This window comes from Epinephelus fuscoguttatus, linkage group LG22 (assembly GCF_011397635.1).
Source record: "Epinephelus fuscoguttatus linkage group LG22, E.fuscoguttatus.final_Chr_v1".
In the NCBI taxonomy this organism is placed as follows: domain Eukaryota; kingdom Metazoa; phylum Chordata; class Actinopteri; order Perciformes; family Serranidae; genus Epinephelus; species Epinephelus fuscoguttatus.
In genome coordinates, this window is record NC_064773.1 from 31,072,662 (window position 1) to 31,090,861 (window position 18,200).

An 18,200-nucleotide genomic window follows, 5' to 3' on the forward strand; every position below is an offset into this window, starting at 1 on the left:
GCGCGGCGCATTTAAGGGCGAGGAGAGGGGCTCATTTGATTGGTGTGATGTGTGTAAAACCCAGTCCACGCCTTCTCTCCTCCCTCTTTCCGACTTGCGCAGATAGGAGGGATGGAGGTGGGAAAGACGAGTAGCTGCGCCAGGCGCACGGTGTGCCAAACTTACACTCACTCAGTTGGCAAAGTGCAGGTGCGCTGTGCCCCCGCCTCGCCCGGACTGCGAAACTAGAGCCCTTAAAGTTACTCATAATTATGGGTGGATACGGTTGCTACAGTCTGTGAGTCAAATCCATCCCTTGCTCCCCCTCAGCTCCACCAAATATGGTCACTTCTGGCTCAAAATATCCAAAATGGTAACAGCAAAAATGTCATACTCAAGGCTTAAAAATAGGAGTCCACGAACCAATTGGTGAAATCATGGTGGCTATGTCCAATATTTTTATATAGTCCAGAGCTTTTAGCCTAGCTGATTGCTGGAAATACCTTTTCACCATGTGATTTTGTTGATCACTTGCAGCCACTACTAGCTGGTTAAGAGGAGTGAGGAGTCAGCAGTCATTCATGGTAAAACACTCAAGAAAATAGAATCACTTCAACAACGAGAAGTCCTTTAGCATACAGTCATAAATGTGCACACAAAATATTATAATAACAACATATAATAATAATAGGCTGGCTGGTCCAGTAGATGTGCAAAAATGTGCAGACAAAATATTAAAATAACAAAATATGATAGGAATAGGCTGCTTGGTCCAGTAGCACAGTAGCATGCAAGAATAGCTTTTGACAAACCGACCAAATGCATGATGCTCTCTAGGCTCACACCTAGCAGAGATAATAACCAGAAGAAGAACTGAGCAGTTTTAATGAGCAGACAAGGAAAATAGCCCTACCTACAGAAAATGCTACAGACCATTTAAAGGAAAGGATTGTCACAGTACAGAATACATCACACACATCAGCTCCTCCTGGGTCCATAACACTCTAGCTAAAAGTGCACGTGTCTAGTAGCTAGAATCTCATATTATGTCCTTCTCTCTATGTCTTTCTTCCTCTCCTTGGCTCTCCTTCCCTCCTCCTCTGCTGCTGTCTTTGTCTTTCTCCATCTCTTAGTACCAGATTAAAGAGGACATTGTTCTCATGGCTGCAGGGTTTATATTGATCCATGCGTCTTCGAGCTGTTCACACAGATAACAACTAATGTGGAGAGAGAAAGGACGGGAGGGAAAGATCCTCTCCTTTAGATGAAGGCCATAACTCTGATTATCTCCTTTAGGAGCTCACTAATCACACCACATAGACTTTAGTTTCATCATTTTTAAAGGGAACAGCAACAAATTTTCACCTCCGAATTTTTGTGACACTCAAGTAACTAGGAGGTACAGTATATTTGTCAAATTTTTAAATTTGTCATATTTGTCATTGTCTGTGCGTACCCTCTCAAAATAAGGATTCTTCCTGAAAGGCTGAGGTTTTACCCAGAACCATTTGCTTCTTTAAAAACGCTTTTCGGAACAAAGGTTTCTTTAAGAGATCTTTGTAAAACTGACGGTTCTAAGAACTCTTTTCATCCAAAAACCCCTTTTGGAAAAAAGAGTTTTTCAGTGATGATTGAAAGCATGGGTATTAAAAGATCCACACCCTCAACTATTCAAATTTGTAAACATTTGAATTAACATGTTTCAAATGGTATTTTTACATGTAGATGTATCTTGATTCCCCTTTCAGTTCATTTCACTTGTGTTCTGTCATAGTTAATATCTTTACTATCATTTCATGCCAAAAAACTGTGATGCAGTCGGCCAGAATTCCTCATTTTTTACGGGTACGCAATACTTGGCATTTTGCATTGGGTTAGAGTTTCAGTTCCCAACCCTACTGCCCCACTGAAATAGTAAAGGCTGCAATAGTAGTGATTTCATGAAATCTCCACCCCCTAAAAATGCGACTGTGAACCATGAGTGTTAGGGTTGCGCTTGACCACATCAGCCTTGGCCCAGTAAGAGCTTCATGAAGCTGAAGGCTGCTGGATGTGGTTCTCTTGGCTCCAGGCAGGGTAACCTGTTAAAACTAAAACCATGATTAGTTGGAGAGAGATCTATGGTTAATGTAGTCATTTACTATTTTAGAGCCCCCTGGGTGGATTCTAGAAGAAACACTTGGGATATCAAAAGTTCTTGGTAAAACCCCCTGAATGGCTTGTAAGGTGGAAAGGTTCTGGATAGAACCCTGAGATAAAGTTCTCCATAGAGCCTCTCATAAGGGGATCTGGGTGGAACCTTTCACAGATAGTTTTAGGTTCTAGGTTCTAGGTAGAACCCTCTGAAATTGTTTTGGGTGTAACCCTTATAAAAGGTTCTACCAGGAACGAAAAAAGGGTTCTCCTGTTGGGACTAGCTGAAGAACCCTATATATGTAGTTCTAGTCAGCGCCTTTATTTCTAAGAGTATAAATTTGGCAGATGACAAAGTCCGCGTAGAACAGACCCCTGTGGCCACTTATATAAACGTATAATTTCAGTTGTCAATCTTCAAGCAGATTTTGGAAGCAAAGTCTTGAGGCACTGAATATGTGGGAAGCCAACACAAGTCAATCCCTAGCTGTTATTTTGGATGCCTCTTTATAGGGACAACATCAGCACTCTTCAAGCAAATGCTTAATTATTGGCCCGGAGGCTGGATCTGTCTCCAATGGGAGTCAGATAATTCAGACTTTTTTGAATGTTTGGCAGAAGAGTTCAGTTACAACAGATCTCATTTGCAATTCTGCAGTGAAATTACATTTTAATATTTTGTTCAATTTCTAACTTAAGATCACCAAAGTAGAACTTTTTAAACAAATGATTTTAGATAACAGCTGATGTAAACTTTGTCTAAACCAGTTTTTATCTGAAGCCAGTGATTGAGGTTCTGGGGTGCAGGAAGAGGTTAGAAAGGTTAGGGAATGCCTGCTGTCTGCCTGCTTTTTAAATCAGACTCCCCGCAAGGAGGGAAAGGCTTTAAATAATGATGTGTGAATGTGTGTGTGTTTCTTTGCATCTATTGCACTAGCAATGGCAGTGAACTGACCTTGATTCATATTACTGGCAGCCCATCTGCGTTTACTCACCCAGCAGGGGTTGGATACACACACAACACACTGGCAGTGATATTTAGCATGCGGTGACTATCGATCTGACCAGACGTCATGGTGGGAGGTTCACTGAGAAATGACACAGCAGACTACAGGCCAAAACACCTGCACTCCTCTAACATATCAGTGTCAAGGTTTAGGCTCTGTTACTGTTGTCTGTGGTTCAAAGTAGGTACATAATGAGAGTCTGGAAGTGGACAGTTGCAGGCTTGCTGATCTGCGGCCTCCAGTGTTAGTATAGTTGCACTATCACAAGGTTTTAACGTCCCTTGAAATGTAAAAAGCCTTTCCTTGCAGTTAAGTGTGTCCCAGCTATTTTCATTTGCTATCATCATGTGATAAATGTACTCTCATATATATTTATATGAATTTCACTCACTTTATGTTCCTATAAATTTATCAAGGACATCTTTTCACTGATATGGCAATGTCATGTTGTGTTTCAGAGCCTCACCTTTGTTTGCCACTCAGGTCTGTCTTCAGGGTGATGATATCATGTACCTTTAGGAGTAAAGTGTGAACAGTGACAGAAAGAAGGAAACAAGTGGTTCTCATTCCAGGGTTGTCAAATACCAACACCTGTCCCCTGTGCATTTCATATTGATGTACAAAGCATCCTTTAATGCTTGAATGTGATGCAGCCCATTCTTATTCCCAAGTCTTCAAATACATCAGCCACCGCCACAAAATGGCAACTTTCACGGCAAATCATATGGCAGAGAAAGACACGTCAGCTTTTTAACACCACTCGACAGCGTTAGTTTGAAACGTGGCTGGTAACAAGGTAATATAAGGAGCTGGAAAGTCCGTATAGGGTGGGTGGAAGGGGAGGTGTAGGGGTCCAACAAACCCCAGACTAATACCCAAGAGGTCACTGTTTGCTTCTCATATGAATGATAACCCAAACCATGATGATTTTTTTTTCTAAACCTAACCACATGCTTTTGTTGCACAAGGGCATAAACGTAAATATGAGCTGTTTTACCAATGTTTTAAGTTTATTTTGAAACTGCAGACTGAAGGCTATATGCATCTAACGAGAAGAAACTATACATTTCCTGTGAAAAACGGAAGTGTATTTTGAAAAGACACAATGCATGCAGCAAGCATGAATTGACACAGCTTCCTGGAACATCAACAGCAGATGCAGGAGGATACCTAGCGCGTCACATGTAGATGTGAAAGTTCACCGACCAAGCGGCAATATTTGATGAGTTGGGAAGAGAACATGTTAGACGCACAGCTGTCTCCTGGCTGAAACAGATTGTTACACTGTCAAACAGTTGCAGTGAGGTTTAAGCATCAAAACTACTTGGTTAGGTCCTGAAAAAAAACATCATAACTTTTGCTTTCACATGTGACGTACCTATTTAAGTTACAAAGCACTATGTTAGGTTATTCAGCAACGTTGAATCTTGGATTCACATGGGACACAAACTGTGGTCTCCTGGGTTAAAGTCCATATTTGTTTGACCCATTCACCACCCCTCCCTCCATACCTATGTGGCAACCTGGTGTCACTCCGAAGTCATCAAAACCTGTGCTTAGTCAGTGACTTCTGGCACAGACACAGACGAAAAAAAGCCTCCTTTTCAAGTCCAGCATGATATGTGGCCAGTCGCTTTTATCGTTAAGCCATGCCCAGCAGCATCAGAGTGAAACGCAACAACAACGAAAATGAAGGCAGCCGAAGTCTGAGTAGGGCGGGCGGAAGAGGTGGTGGATCGGTCCCACAACCACCGACTTTCAGCCGCGAGGCCCATGTTCGCTTCATGTAAGATTGTAAACCAGCCACATGCGTGTTGGCAAAACATAACCACGTGTATTTTTTAAATACACATAAAAAAAAAAAAATCACTTCACGGTTTATTTTGACAGAGACTATATGCAAAGTGTACATTTCCTGTGAAAACAGAAGTGTATTTTGAAAGAAAGTTTCTGACTTAAAGTCGATATGTGACAAGGTCGGAGTGAGAACATGTTGATTGCGGAGTTTTTCACTCTTTATACTGTGCCATTTGCTCTCTGCGTCAAATATTGCCACAAACAGGTTTACATTGGAATTAGTTGAAAGCTTGATGCAACTGATATATTATTTTTACACCAAAACTTGTGCGTACATGCAGGATTTTTAAATGTAGGAAAACCCGCTGAAAATAGGCATGACATTTTTATCATTGCCAGTTTATCAAAACTGTGTTCACGGCTCTGTAGTTGATGAGTATACCTTTCTGTTTTTGTTTTATACTGGTGCATGTTTGACATCACAAACATGCTGGAAAACAGGTTAGTAAACAGTAGAAAGCAGCATGGAGCCCAGTGACAATGTTACAGTGAGTCTCTCTTTCAAAGTCAATACAGACTAATTTGGAACCATGTGAAGCAGTGCTTTGATGGAGATGGATGGAACTGGTGGTAGCGCATTATTGCACCACCAAATGGGCGAAAAGTAGCATGTTGACCACAGGGATATGTGTCCATCCCTGCCAGTTGGAGCCAACCAGATCTGGTGCTGATAAATACCCGTGAATACTGTAGAGTCAATGCTGATTGTAACCTTTCCCATTTAAAACAAAGTCAGATGTTAGTGGGTGTAAGTGTTTTTTTGTCCAGGGGCTTTAGAGAGACACCAAAGGCTGCTTTCAGTGTTGGTATCACACGCCAAGGGGGCATGACAAAGCAACAGTACATGACGACCTGGAAATGAAAAGGGGCTGAAGGAAATAGTCAGAGAGCAAGAATGTGAATGAGATCATCAGGATGATGGGGCTAGAAATACCAACTAACTATGCTGCCTTTGTCTGACTCTGGGTCAATCTGTGTGTCTGTGCTGCTGACTCAGATTAAATCAAATGAAGGGCTGCATGATGCTGCTTGGTGTCACACTGGTTTTGATATTTCTGCAAATGAACATCTTGTGAACCAAACAAGTAAAACATTTCTCCAGCAAATGTTCTTTCTCTTGAAATCCTGTCTCTCGAGCTTGCTATTATCTTGTTAAGATAAATGAATAATCCCTGGATGTTGTCTGTGAAAAAAGGACATTGTGGAACAGAAATCCTTGAGCTGATTTTGCAGCATCAACTGTTTGCAAGAGCAGGTATCACTTTTCCCACACAGTGAATACTCTGTTTTAAAACCCAGACTTCCAGCTAGCCTTGGCTGCTGCACCATATACCCACTCTGATGTCTGTGCCACTCCCACAGCATCACTCAGCCAGGGACGGTTTTATGGGAAAATCTTCAGTCCGGCTGCATTAGTATGCTGGCGGAGCAACCGACCGAAGACACAGGGGAGACAGACAGAGATAAATGAGAACAATAGATGGTGTGAAAGAGGGAGGTGAAATAGTGCAATAAAGGTTCGGGAGATGGAAAAATGAAAAGTGTTTTTGTGGGTGTTCTTATGTACGTGAATGAATATGATTAATCCCTTTTTATCACTCTCATCACTCATTGCAGTCCTGTGAGGCCAGTGTGTCCTGTTACAGTGGGCTAGTAGGACACTGTTCCGCTTCTCTGTCCCTGTCCTCTCTCTCTCTCTGTCCTTGTCTCTTTCAGTCTGAGACAGGATGAAGTCACAGTTGGCAGTAAGGCACTGTGTCAGCTAAGTAGGACACTGTTCTCCGAGCTGCAGTGGAAAGAAGCGGTAGATTAACATATCTCTTCTGTAGCCAGGTCATACCTCCAGCTTTTTATCAGCTGAGATAAATGTGCTCATTTCACTCTTGACATGCAAGACCAGAAAGTAAAGGGGGAAATGCCCCTTTTGACAACCCCCAATCCAACAAGTTGTGCTCTTATGCTGAACTACAGCTGTTCCCCAGGTTGTACGTGTCTGTTTATGGTATTTTGAACTCAAAATTTTGATTGAAATATTGTAAAAACAGCAGATTACTAAACATTCCTTCAACCCCCTCTTTATTGTCATGACAGTCTCCACCCCCAGCTGACCAGTCAAGGTTCTTTTAGGCTTCATATGTAATAGAGAGGTAAACCCCCACCTCTCCAGTGTCTGCCATGGGAGCTTATTTACAAATACATCGAATGGAACACAGGCTAAAGTCTAACAAGAATCCTGTTTGATAACTGGGTTAAATTTACAGTCTCTGTAGCTGGCGTTCCTGTGGTGTCCTCTCCTCCACACTGATGTATGGCAGTTGAAAGTGTGTCAGTCGTATTTCACCCTGATGGCATGTTGCAGCCTGAGGTTATTTTTGTGTGTATTGAATGGATGTTGTTATGGTTCTATATGTATTGTTGTTCTGTGTGCTGTGTCAAAGTAATGGCTTGTATGGCAGAGCCATGGCCATGAACAGATGGCTGCACTGCACAGGTCATACATATCTACCGACTCCTCTCCAGTGTATTAGCTGTGGAATGTTACAGAGCGAGTTCATGGGCAAATCAATATTTGTCCCTGTTATGTTGCACTACTGCTTCACTGCCTGCTGTGGGATAAAATGTTTCCAGTTGGATGCTGATGGTGCCTTCATGGATCTTTTTACAGTCATAGCCGTGAGAAATGAAAAATGTTTAATGGCAATGTAATATTATCCTGCTTCTTGTAATGTTTGAAACTGCAGCTCATCTTGGCATCACTTTTGAGGCGATACATTTTTGAACACAAAAATCTGTGCGCTTTGTTCAGCTAACAGTATTCATATTCACATACTTAAAGTCACTATGTGGATAGTTTTTATGCGATTATAACATCTTTCAAGTTATTTTGATGGCATATGGTTTTGTTTGTAGGACATTTAGACAATGGTAGTTAAAATAAGTTATAGGCTATATAGTGTGATCAGCTTATTCATCTGTGTCCACACATCAGATCTGTAGGGTTGTCTGTAGGTGGTAGTAGTGACCTGCTGTCTGCCAAAGTGTCTTGTCTGATACTACTAACTGGGGCAGACAAGTCTGTTTAAATCCACCACATAGGGGCTTTAAACCTGCATTCATTTGCTGGGTAATTTGAGGGCAGCAAAATGAGCTGTAAACAGCAGTCAAATATTGGCGGCATAGACTATATAAAGTCTATGCTGAGTCTATAAAATGTGATGTCACCCATTGGTTTGTGTACTTACGATTTGAAGCCTCAAAATTTGCATTTTGACCATCGCCATCTTGGATTTTTGGAGCCAGGAATTACCATATTTGAATGAGAGGCTGGAGCTAACCCTAATGCTAGCTGCTAATTTGATTAGCATGGTGCATTTACAGCTGTGGTTAACTATAGCCCCTTTTACACTGCCAGATTTTCAGTGTATGTTGGGCTGTTTAGCCGGCAAGTTGCGAGCATTTAGACACACAGAGCCGGATTGGCTGTTGATGATGCCGCACGTGTGACCCATTGGCGCTGGATAAACAGGAAACAGCTGATAGCAGGAATGAGCAGCTAGTAGCAAGAGGGAACGCAAATCTGAAAGACACTGTAAAGATGAGCAACTGGGGAGACAAGGCATTGCGCGCCCTCCTTGCCCTCACAAATGAAGAGGCCATTAACCGTCAAAAGACGGGAATGGTGAAGGATGGGCCAACTTATGAGAGACTCTAATCTCCATTGATTAGTGGACCGTTTACGCTTTTTTTTTGTTTCTCTTCATCAAATGAAAATGCAGAGAACAAAGTACTAACAACTACTGACATTGTACTTCAGACTTTTCACTGCCAGTGTTTTTCAGTCAGCTTTTCACATAATATCTGCGCATAGCAACATAGGGGAAAGATGTCAGGTTATGATTTTTAAAAAGAGATGTCAGAAACAAACAATGAGTGTCACCAGCACATGGTTACATACCCATTTACCTTCAAACCTATCAGACGTCTTCCTGAACTTTGGCCCAAAACAGACTGAGATGCATATGAACATAATTTGTAGGAGACTTTGTGTTTGTGGGCGTAAAAGGTTTCAGTGGAGGCTCATTAATCTCTTAACTAAATACCGCCCAACATGTGTGCATGCATCACTGGCTCAGTGAGCACAGGGACAGAGAACAGTCCTGGGTGTCCAGGTCCCAGCTGACTGTGGTAAACTGTACTTACACTCTGCTCCCATGGGGAAAAGCATGGTCCATTTTTGCCCATGCATAGTGATTCCTGGAGTCATGCCTATAAGCAAAATCACTCATTGACTGGACTTTTCTCCGAGCCAATACATAAGACGAGGAGTTTAAAGCAGAGAGAGAGACTTTCCCACCTACTCTTTCCCTCCTTCTCTCTACACTCTAAGCTCAGCCTAGCGTGGGCCCTCTTATTGATTTTTAGTTCAATACATTTCTCCCCTCGGTGTTCAGTGGAGCAGAGGATGGGCTGCTTGTGTGGAGCAGCTCGGCGATCATGAGGCCACTAACGCTGACTCACCACTCCTTTCATGTTGGACCTCAGCTTCACTGGCTTTCTCTTGTCACTCCTATAGAGCTGCATCTTCAGCTGTCACTAACACAGCCTGGTCTGACTGAAATACATGAGGTGACCACAAACACTGCATTGTGTGGTGGTGGCAAGCAAAAGTTGATATAGAGTTGTGCACAGGCTCTATACAGAGCCTATGTTGTAGTCTACACTAGTGGCTACGCCAATGTGAGTATTTATACTTGTGTGGTGGTGGCACACCAGGCTGTTTTATTGCTGTTCACAGGCTCAACACAGAGCCTACATTGCAGTCTACACTAGTAGCTACGCTGATATGAGCATTTATAGGCTACTTGTGTGGTAGTGCAGCTGCGTCGCTCTGCAGTTACACCTCCAAAACATTTGTTGGTGGTGGGGTTTCTATGCCACTGTGTTGAGTTTCTGTGAGGTGCAGTAAAGCAACTAACACAACTAAAACACGCAAAAATGCTACAGTACCTACATTAGCACCTTTAACTAGTGTGGACTTTAGCTCGCTAGCCATTAGCTAGCTAGGCAGTTGGGTTTACGTCGGTCTGCGGATCCAGAATGGAAACTCTACATCAGAAGAGGACAACACAGCACTGCAGGAGTCATTATTGGACATTGTAGGTTATTTTGGCATTGGCCTTTGAACTTAAAACTGTTTTTTTTCTGTAAAGGACCTTGTTAAGAATAAGAATAAGAATAACTTTATTTATCCCTAAGGGGAAATTCAATTATCTGTCAGCTCATCTATTATATGTCAAAGAGTTATGAAGCCTGATGGCTGTTGGTATATAGAATTTTCTGTATCTCTCTGTCATGCATCGAAGAGAGAGGAGCCGCCCACCACAGCTTTTTTTTTTTGGTCCATCAAGGTGTTGTGGAGTGGATGATCTGGGTTGTTCATGATGGCCTCGAACATCTTCAGTGTGCATCTCACCACCACCTCCTCCAGTGTGTCCAACCTGACTCCAAACACCAGAGCCAGATCTTTTGACTAGTTGTCCAGCCGCCTTGCATCTTTGTGTCTGATGCTTCCTCCCCAGCAGACTTCAGCATAAAACAATACACCTGCCACCACAGACTGATAAAACATCTGCAGAATGAAATGATAAACAACCCATCTCATGTTTAAATGACACATCCTTTTCTCTCCCGCCATGTTCCAGGCATTTGGCCAGGCCTACTCCATCCAGCGTAAGGTGGCAGAAGATGGGGAGACCAACGAGGAAACGCTGCTGCAGGAGTCTGCTTCCAAAGAGGCCTACTACATGGGCCGCCTACTGGAGCTCCAGTCAGCACTGAAGCACAGCCGGGCCACCGCCTCCAGTGCTCAGGCTGACAGTGAACATTTGAGCACACTGCTGCAGGAGCTGAGGGAGGTACAGTAAAGCGTTCAGTGTTAGGATATCATACATTCTTGCTTGACAAGAGGTACTCAGTTTTAGGTGACCATATGGCTTTCTATGAAAGTATCTTATGTCCCAGAAATTAAACTTAATCCCAGCCACTTTCAGTCTGATTCCTGTAATTTTCTTGGGTTATCTCCGTCATAAACAGCATGCAGCTTCAGCTCTGTTTCCTTGAACTGTCTCAGCAGAGTAACGAGATGTTGGAGCTGCAGCGAAGCCGGATGCGAGAGGAGGTCAGAGAGTACAAGTTTCGAGAGACGCGGCTGCTCCAGGACTACACTGAGCTGGAGGAGGAGAACATCTCACTTCAGAAACTGGTGTCGACTCTCAAACAGAATCAGGTACACAAAGATATCATGGCCATGCAATAGAGACTAAATCAGAATAAAACAAGTTACTCAACAAAGTTTTTTTTAACATGGACTTTTTCATTCTAACAATATTATACAGGTTTTAGTGTTTCCCCCACAAGATCTTTCTCCTGTCATCTACTTTTTAAACAGGGGGAATCTGGGGACATGTTTTAAGCCTCTATGTGCCACTATGTATGTAAATGTTTTGCAGAATTTTTAAAGTGTTAATATGTGGTTGGAGGTAGAGCGGGTCGTCCACCAATCCTTTCTCCCAGCCTGTAATGCAGGGAAAGTGTGTTTTTTTTAACTCCCATAAGAGACACTATTATATTTACTACAGATATAAATGATTAGACTTACCTTAATTCCAATCATTTTTTGAAACAGTTAAGAAGTGCTAACATCACAACATGTCATTAGCCTATGTATTGACAATGTGCTATAATGTCATAATGCAGGGATTGACACCGTCAAGAACTACACAGGTCTTTGGAGGCTCACAACTTTTATAGTCTAATACTTTTTTGATAAAGCATAATGTTTTTTGTTTTATCAGAAACAGTCCTGAAATTACCACCGCAAACACACCAGACTCCATTTAAATAAACAGTAATTTTAGTATGAATAGAGACAGTACATTTTCACATCTAACTGGGTGAGTTAAGGTTTTTTTCAGCCAAACCAGAGTTGGTGATTGCTGGAACATTGACAAGATGACCCACAACAGTTTGTCAGAGTTTTATTTTGTTTCTGACACTTGAAATGTAGTGTTTTTTATTATGTTAAAATTACAGTTTATTTAAATGGAGACTGGTGGGTTTGAAAATAGTGATTTTGGTAAAACAAAAAGGATTTCACTCTAACAAAAAAGTCTATCTCTGTAGGATCCTTTCCACTTATATTGACAATTAGCACCTGTCACTGACAAAACCAAGCACTTTTAGTGGATATAAATTTTGTACTTCTGTACGTTATTTTAATGCCTGTTCATATATATATGTATATACCATCAACCTGCCAGGGACTGCAGATGAAAATTAGCCTGTATGGCTAAATCTGGCACAATTACGCGACTTAAGTGGTCATGTCAATTAATGTGTACTGTCCCTTCTTAAATAAAATAAACATAAACATAAACATAAATTGACAGTGCGAAGTGCGAACATGCCTGGTTTACACTGTATGCTTACGCTGTCCGCTGCTCTCATTCAATACTGGACCAGTTTCAAAATAAATATTTTCCCTATAGTCACATAGACACCAAAGCTTGGAAAAATAGGGTCCAGGTAGAAAAATATACTTTAACTCTGGATTTTTAAGCTTATTTGATGTACAGAAAGCCACACAGCAACTCTTTGGTACGGTAGAGATTGCTTTGTTTTCCCCCTCGATGTTTAAGGATGTGACATTTTGTAGGTGTTCCCATAAATGCGGACTATCTCTGACAGTGTTTACAGTCTCTGCTCTATGGAGAAATGTCTTTGTGAATGGGTCACTATTCTGTTTGTATTGTGCAGGACGTAATACACACTCCTATGTTGGTTTCAAGCTATTCTGCTGATCAACAGTTTGTGGCTGTGATCTGCAAAGAAACATACTGCAGTAATGCATCATCAGGAGCTAAGAAGAAGAAGACTGCAAGTTAATATTCGTGGATGCAAACTACACCCAATTAAAAGTATTAAAAAAATCTGCTTTGCAAATGTTTCATGAGATAGGATGTACATTCAGCACACATGACAGGCCTCAAGGATGTAAACACGACTTTGTTTACTGACAAGAAATCTCAACAGGGCACGTTTACTACCCACACAGTGACTTCAAGCTTTAAATGTAGATTAAGAATTTCCATCAGATTTGTGACACACTACATTGGCAATCTTCTGATTTCTTCCCATTAATCGGTTTGTTGCTCCACCCCTGGTTTAGGTGGAATATGAAGGCCTGAAGCATGAGATTAAGGTCCTGGAGGAGGAGACAGAGCTCCTCAACAGCCAGTTACAGGATGCGCTGCGTTTGAAGGACATCTCAGACACCCAGCTGGAGGAGGCGCTTGAGTCGCTGAAGAGCGAGCGTGAACAGAAGAACCACCTGCGCAGGGAGCTGGTCCACCACCTCAGCATGTGTGATGTGGCCTACACAGGCAGTGCCCACCTGACATTCACCTCCGCCCCACCCAGCGGCACCGCCACCCCCACAACTCTGCTTTCTCCACAGACAGATGAGCCAATGAGGTAGATATTACATACACACAAAACATATGTGGAAAGAGAATGTAATTTTTACATGTTTGTAGTTACAAGAGTATTCTTTTGTTTCTCCAGAAATGTCATAGGAAGTATGGCCTGATGGATGGTTTGGCATAAATGCACCCACAAGGATATCTGCAGATCCTTAAAAAGTCTTAAAAACTTTTATATTTTAGGCCTTAAAAGTCATTAAATATTCTTAGCCTCAAATATTTAATCTAATTTCGTCTCCTCCCAAAGGGACAAGGCTGGTAATCTGTATTTTTGCCATTGCTAACAGCAAACCTGTCTGTAGCTCTCTCTTCACAATCAACTCAAAAATATACAGTTTCATTTAAAAAAAAAGGCTCAGTAATTTCCAAAAACAGCTGGGGACTGTGACACAGCTGTGTCATTTGCTGGGGACTATTTTCAGCAGTGGATTAATCCACAAAATTAGTGAGTATTTGTGGCAGCAGGATAGTGCATGTGGGATTGCAATAAACTACAGTGTGTGTTCATAAAAGTGAAGAAACGTGTCACCCTGTGCAACAGTGTGTCTCACTGATGTGTTTTTTATTAGTTCTTGGACAGCAGTGGAGCTCTGTGGCACAGAGGAAGAAGATATATCAGGCTTTGATACACACATTACTTGTTATTGGATACATTCACTCAACATCGGTTTGAGTCTGCACATTTATTGACAGTATGAAAAGATCTTTGAATGTGAACACTGTTTACAAATGATGTATTCTTTGATAAAGATATCATTCTATTACATGTTGGCCTGCAGATTTGTTTCTTTGCAGTCTACTGCACTGGCTATAAACCATTCTAATTTTCCATACTTGACATTTAGGAAGCAAAGTGAGTCTCCTGGATTTTAAAGACGCTCTACTCTTATCTGTAAGGTGTAACGGCCACCTCCAGGGTGGGACAGGAGCAGGGACAGCTGCAGGGTCGGGGCCCAGAGCTAACGGAGAGTGCCGAGGGCCGGGCCGGAAAGCTGAAGGGGCGGCAACAGCGGACCTTTTCAATGAGATGAACATGACAGAAATCCAGAAGCTCAAGCAGCAGCTGATGACGGTGAGTCTACTGCCTTATCACCCATGTATTTACTTGGAGAGAGCCAGCATTAGAGATTTGGGAGCACGGGCACAGTATGAAAGTGTTACATGGAGCAAACAACACACCGATGATGCACTGATTACTGAGTATTGAGTTTTAAAAAGTGATTTAAAAGTTGTTTCTGAAAGTCTCAAGTCTTTAGACAAGGAGTTTCAGAGCAGAGGGGCCAAACTGCAAAAGCCCAGTCACCTTTAGTTTTGAGCTGGGCCTTCCCGAAGATCTGAGGCTGTGCTGTGGCTCATAAGGGAGCAACAAAACTATGAAGTCACAAAATAGTATGCATAGAGTGCTGCTTGGGCGTGAAAAAGGTGTCCCTCTGGTGCACTTCAGTTTGGGGATCCAACTATTTTAGAGGGGAAGAGGGTCATAATTTAAAAGCCTTTATTATCTCATGGCTATTCAGTCATAGTAGCAGTTAAAAACATGCCTACTTGTTTCAGCCATTAAGGACAGCCATTAGGCTGTTTCTTATCCACCAACCGCCACTGGCAGTTCTTTTAGAAAGAAATTTGTCTTCAATTTAGCTAATGCTGTTTTGTTTTTGAAGAATGATAAATTAGCATTTTCTAAATTGTCCTTGCAAAGTGCTGGTACCTATTGCATGGTTTGAGTCTGTAACATTTCTGACAATTGGACTAAGCTAAATGTGAATTAAACAACAGTGTGTTCAACATATACCCAGAACAAAAAGGGTTTTTTCTTATCACCAAAGCCACAGTTTCCATCGCCCATCTACAGAGTTTGATTCTGATTCTGTGCTGGCCTGACTCAATATATAGAAAAGAACAGTTTTCAGAACACAAAGGCAAGACGTCACCCAATGTTTATCGAAGGACCCAGATGCCTCAATTGAAAAAAGTCAAGTGGTGACTGGTCATCACTGAATAGTCAAGATGTTATGATATAAGAGCATATATAACCTTTTTTGAGATTTGTATGAGAGAAGAAAGAGCTGATTTAGGAGATGCTCCTAAGATGGAAGAAACATGATTTCATTATTCTTGTGACTTGTTTGTCAAATTAGAGGTCACTGTCAAAGACTCCACCCAGGTTTCTAGCTGCCAGTTTGATATTTGCTGACAAGGGGCCTGAGACACTTCTCTATAGTGCGGATGGAGTGTGGAGGACCAAATACAATTATCACTGATTTTTTTTTTCCATTTAGCTGAAGAATTTTCTGGGACATGCAATGCTTGGTTTTAGAGAGACATGACTGTAAGCAGGGGGCCTGTTCACACCCCAGAAATTCTGTCTACTTTCAATGAAGCTCACTGATTAACATGTATCTCTAAGAGGTACTCTTCTGACAATAAATCATCAAATAAAACCTTATAAGGGCCTGCCCGGACAAAACCTTAGAAAAACATATGTGAAGGTTCATTATCTGTGATATTGTTATCAAATTTATGATACGCCCCATCGTGTTTCCCACTAAATACCTCCTAGTTCTAGTCATCTGAAGCATCTTTATTCAGAAAATATTCAGGTGAAGATAAAAAAAAAACATTTATTTCAGTGCGTTGAAACTTGTATAACTCTATGACAGAAGCACTTACAGTGATTGTAAGTGACTGTACTGTATTGTAAGTGACTGTTGCCAGCTCAATGTTACCTTTCAAATGAGACCATGCATGTACATATACTAAAAATGGAACAAGAACAGTTTTCAGTCAACCTTAGGTAAGCCTTGAACAGGTGTTTTTTAGGTGAATTTACGTAAATTTTGCAGGATGTTGGTTTAACTCACAGACATGAGATTAATCTTATTTTTCCGTTTCAAAGATGGGATATAAGCATATTTCCTAAAATGTTAAACTATTCCTGTAAATGTCTGGCATGAAGTGTTCACAGCCCAGAAAAAAATAAAATGTATATTTCTGCAAACCATGGATACCTTACATTTGTATGTTATTAAGTAGCAGGTACCTTTAAACTTAACATTTCAACAACACAGTGGTAACATGGGGTTAGGTTTAGGCATAAAAACCCGTTGGTTAGGACTAGAAAAACAATATGTTTTGGCTTAAAATACCCTGCTGTGGGGGCACAGTCCCTGCAGGAAATGCAGCAATATCTCAGTAAAAAAGCAATTGCTTGTGTGGCACTATTCCGGTGGAAAAACAGTGATGAGTCCTTAAAACAGTCCACCATTCCCTCCGCTTCCTGGTGACAAAGTCAGGTCATATACTACATCACTTTAGATATGATATGTATGAAAACGTATGGATGTAACAAATCTGCGGTTTGCCGTTATGTACAGTGCCAACATTTTTCTCTGTTCTTCTTCAATTGTACCAGTGGTTAATTTGTGTCAATTTTGGTATTGATGTAAAAACATCTCACAGTTATTCATTTTCTATGTCTGCTGGATTCATAATCCTGCAGCAGGCTCCTCTTTAAGAAACCAGGGCTTCTGAATCATTTACTGTAAAACCCTGCTGACATACAGTATTCCCAAGGCGTAAAGCTCTCTGTCTCTCACTTTATCCCTTTGTCTCCTCCTCACACAAACACAGTCACATATTCAGTCTTGTTTTCGCTCCTAAAACCTTTCTCTCATATGTTCCCAAACTCTCAGCGCATTCCTCAAAGCATAGAACCAATTACTTAGTGCATCAGGTCATGATCAGATCACCACAAAGCTGTAAAATGTGTGTATACACACATCCATGTATGTGTGCATCTGCTTCAGTTCCTGTCGGTGTAATCCCATCCATTCCTGTCTCCTGCTGCTTCGCTGATAGGTCGAGCTACAGGAAGAGTTTATTTATATCTCAGCTGACACACTACACTATCGACCACTCTCCGGTGGAGGGGTGGGTTTCATCTCTGCTCCTGCTGCTGTCAAGGCCGCTCTTTTAAAATGTTAATGAATCCACTTTTGTGCTACAGTATTGTTTTATTATACCCAATGGAACCTGAAGTATCTACTTTAATGAGGGAAAAACCCTATTTAAAAGACCTGAGACAGTTTTTGATGGTTTAGTGTATGTTAGGTAGTTAGGTCTGGTTATGGAGGTGCTCTGTTTGTAAAGATGGTAAGAGATGTGATCGAGAGTGAGGATGAAGGATGAGCAATGAAGGCCAACGGATGAGGTGAGAAATTAGGGTCATGGGCGGATGGAGGGACAAATGTGATCAACATATTCTCATAGTTCAATTCATATGATATCTCAAAGTTGCTCTGGTTAGGTTTGAGAAGAGAAACATGTACACGTACCTTAAAATGACTTCAAGTTCACAGTTAATACAGGTACAAATCCTCAGAGGAGCTTTTGTTTTTCAGATACCCCTACCCAAGGCAGAACAATACACAACTCTGTATAATGCCAACATTTTCTTTCAACTGGGCTGCATTAGCAGAGATTTGATATGGTCCAGATTTCTCCTTTTGGTTACTGTGATGAATGGTTTGGGGAAAGTTAATGGGGAGTTGGTGCACACTCTCTATTATCTGAACCCAGCCTTTACCAAAAGCAGTTTTCAGAATATTCAAATGACAGTACAATAATTGAAGACAAAGCTGCAGAACGTGATATGGACCCCAGTGGATGCCAATTTCAGACTAAC

General features: G+C 41.5%; 1 protein-coding gene across 4 annotated transcripts in view; it reads left to right on the forward strand.

Moving 5' to 3' along the window:
• The window catches only part of LOC125882639 (protein bicaudal D homolog 1-like), a 66,638-nt gene that overhangs the window by 22,170 nt on the left and 26,268 nt on the right, over positions 1–18,200 (forward strand). For 2 of the 4 annotated variants that reach the window (XM_049566445.1, XM_049566447.1), the window contains exons 2-5: positions 10,679–10,891; positions 11,107–11,262; positions 13,204–13,508; positions 14,414–14,588. In XM_049566445.1, the coding sequence (XP_049422402.1) occupies positions 10,679–10,891; positions 11,107–11,262; positions 13,204–13,508; positions 14,414–14,588 (849 nt within the window). The remainder of the gene's footprint in view (positions 1–10,678; positions 10,892–11,106; positions 11,263–13,203; positions 13,509–14,413; positions 14,589–18,200) is intronic. The other 2 variants (XM_049566446.1, XM_049566448.1) reach the window with 1 other exon arrangement.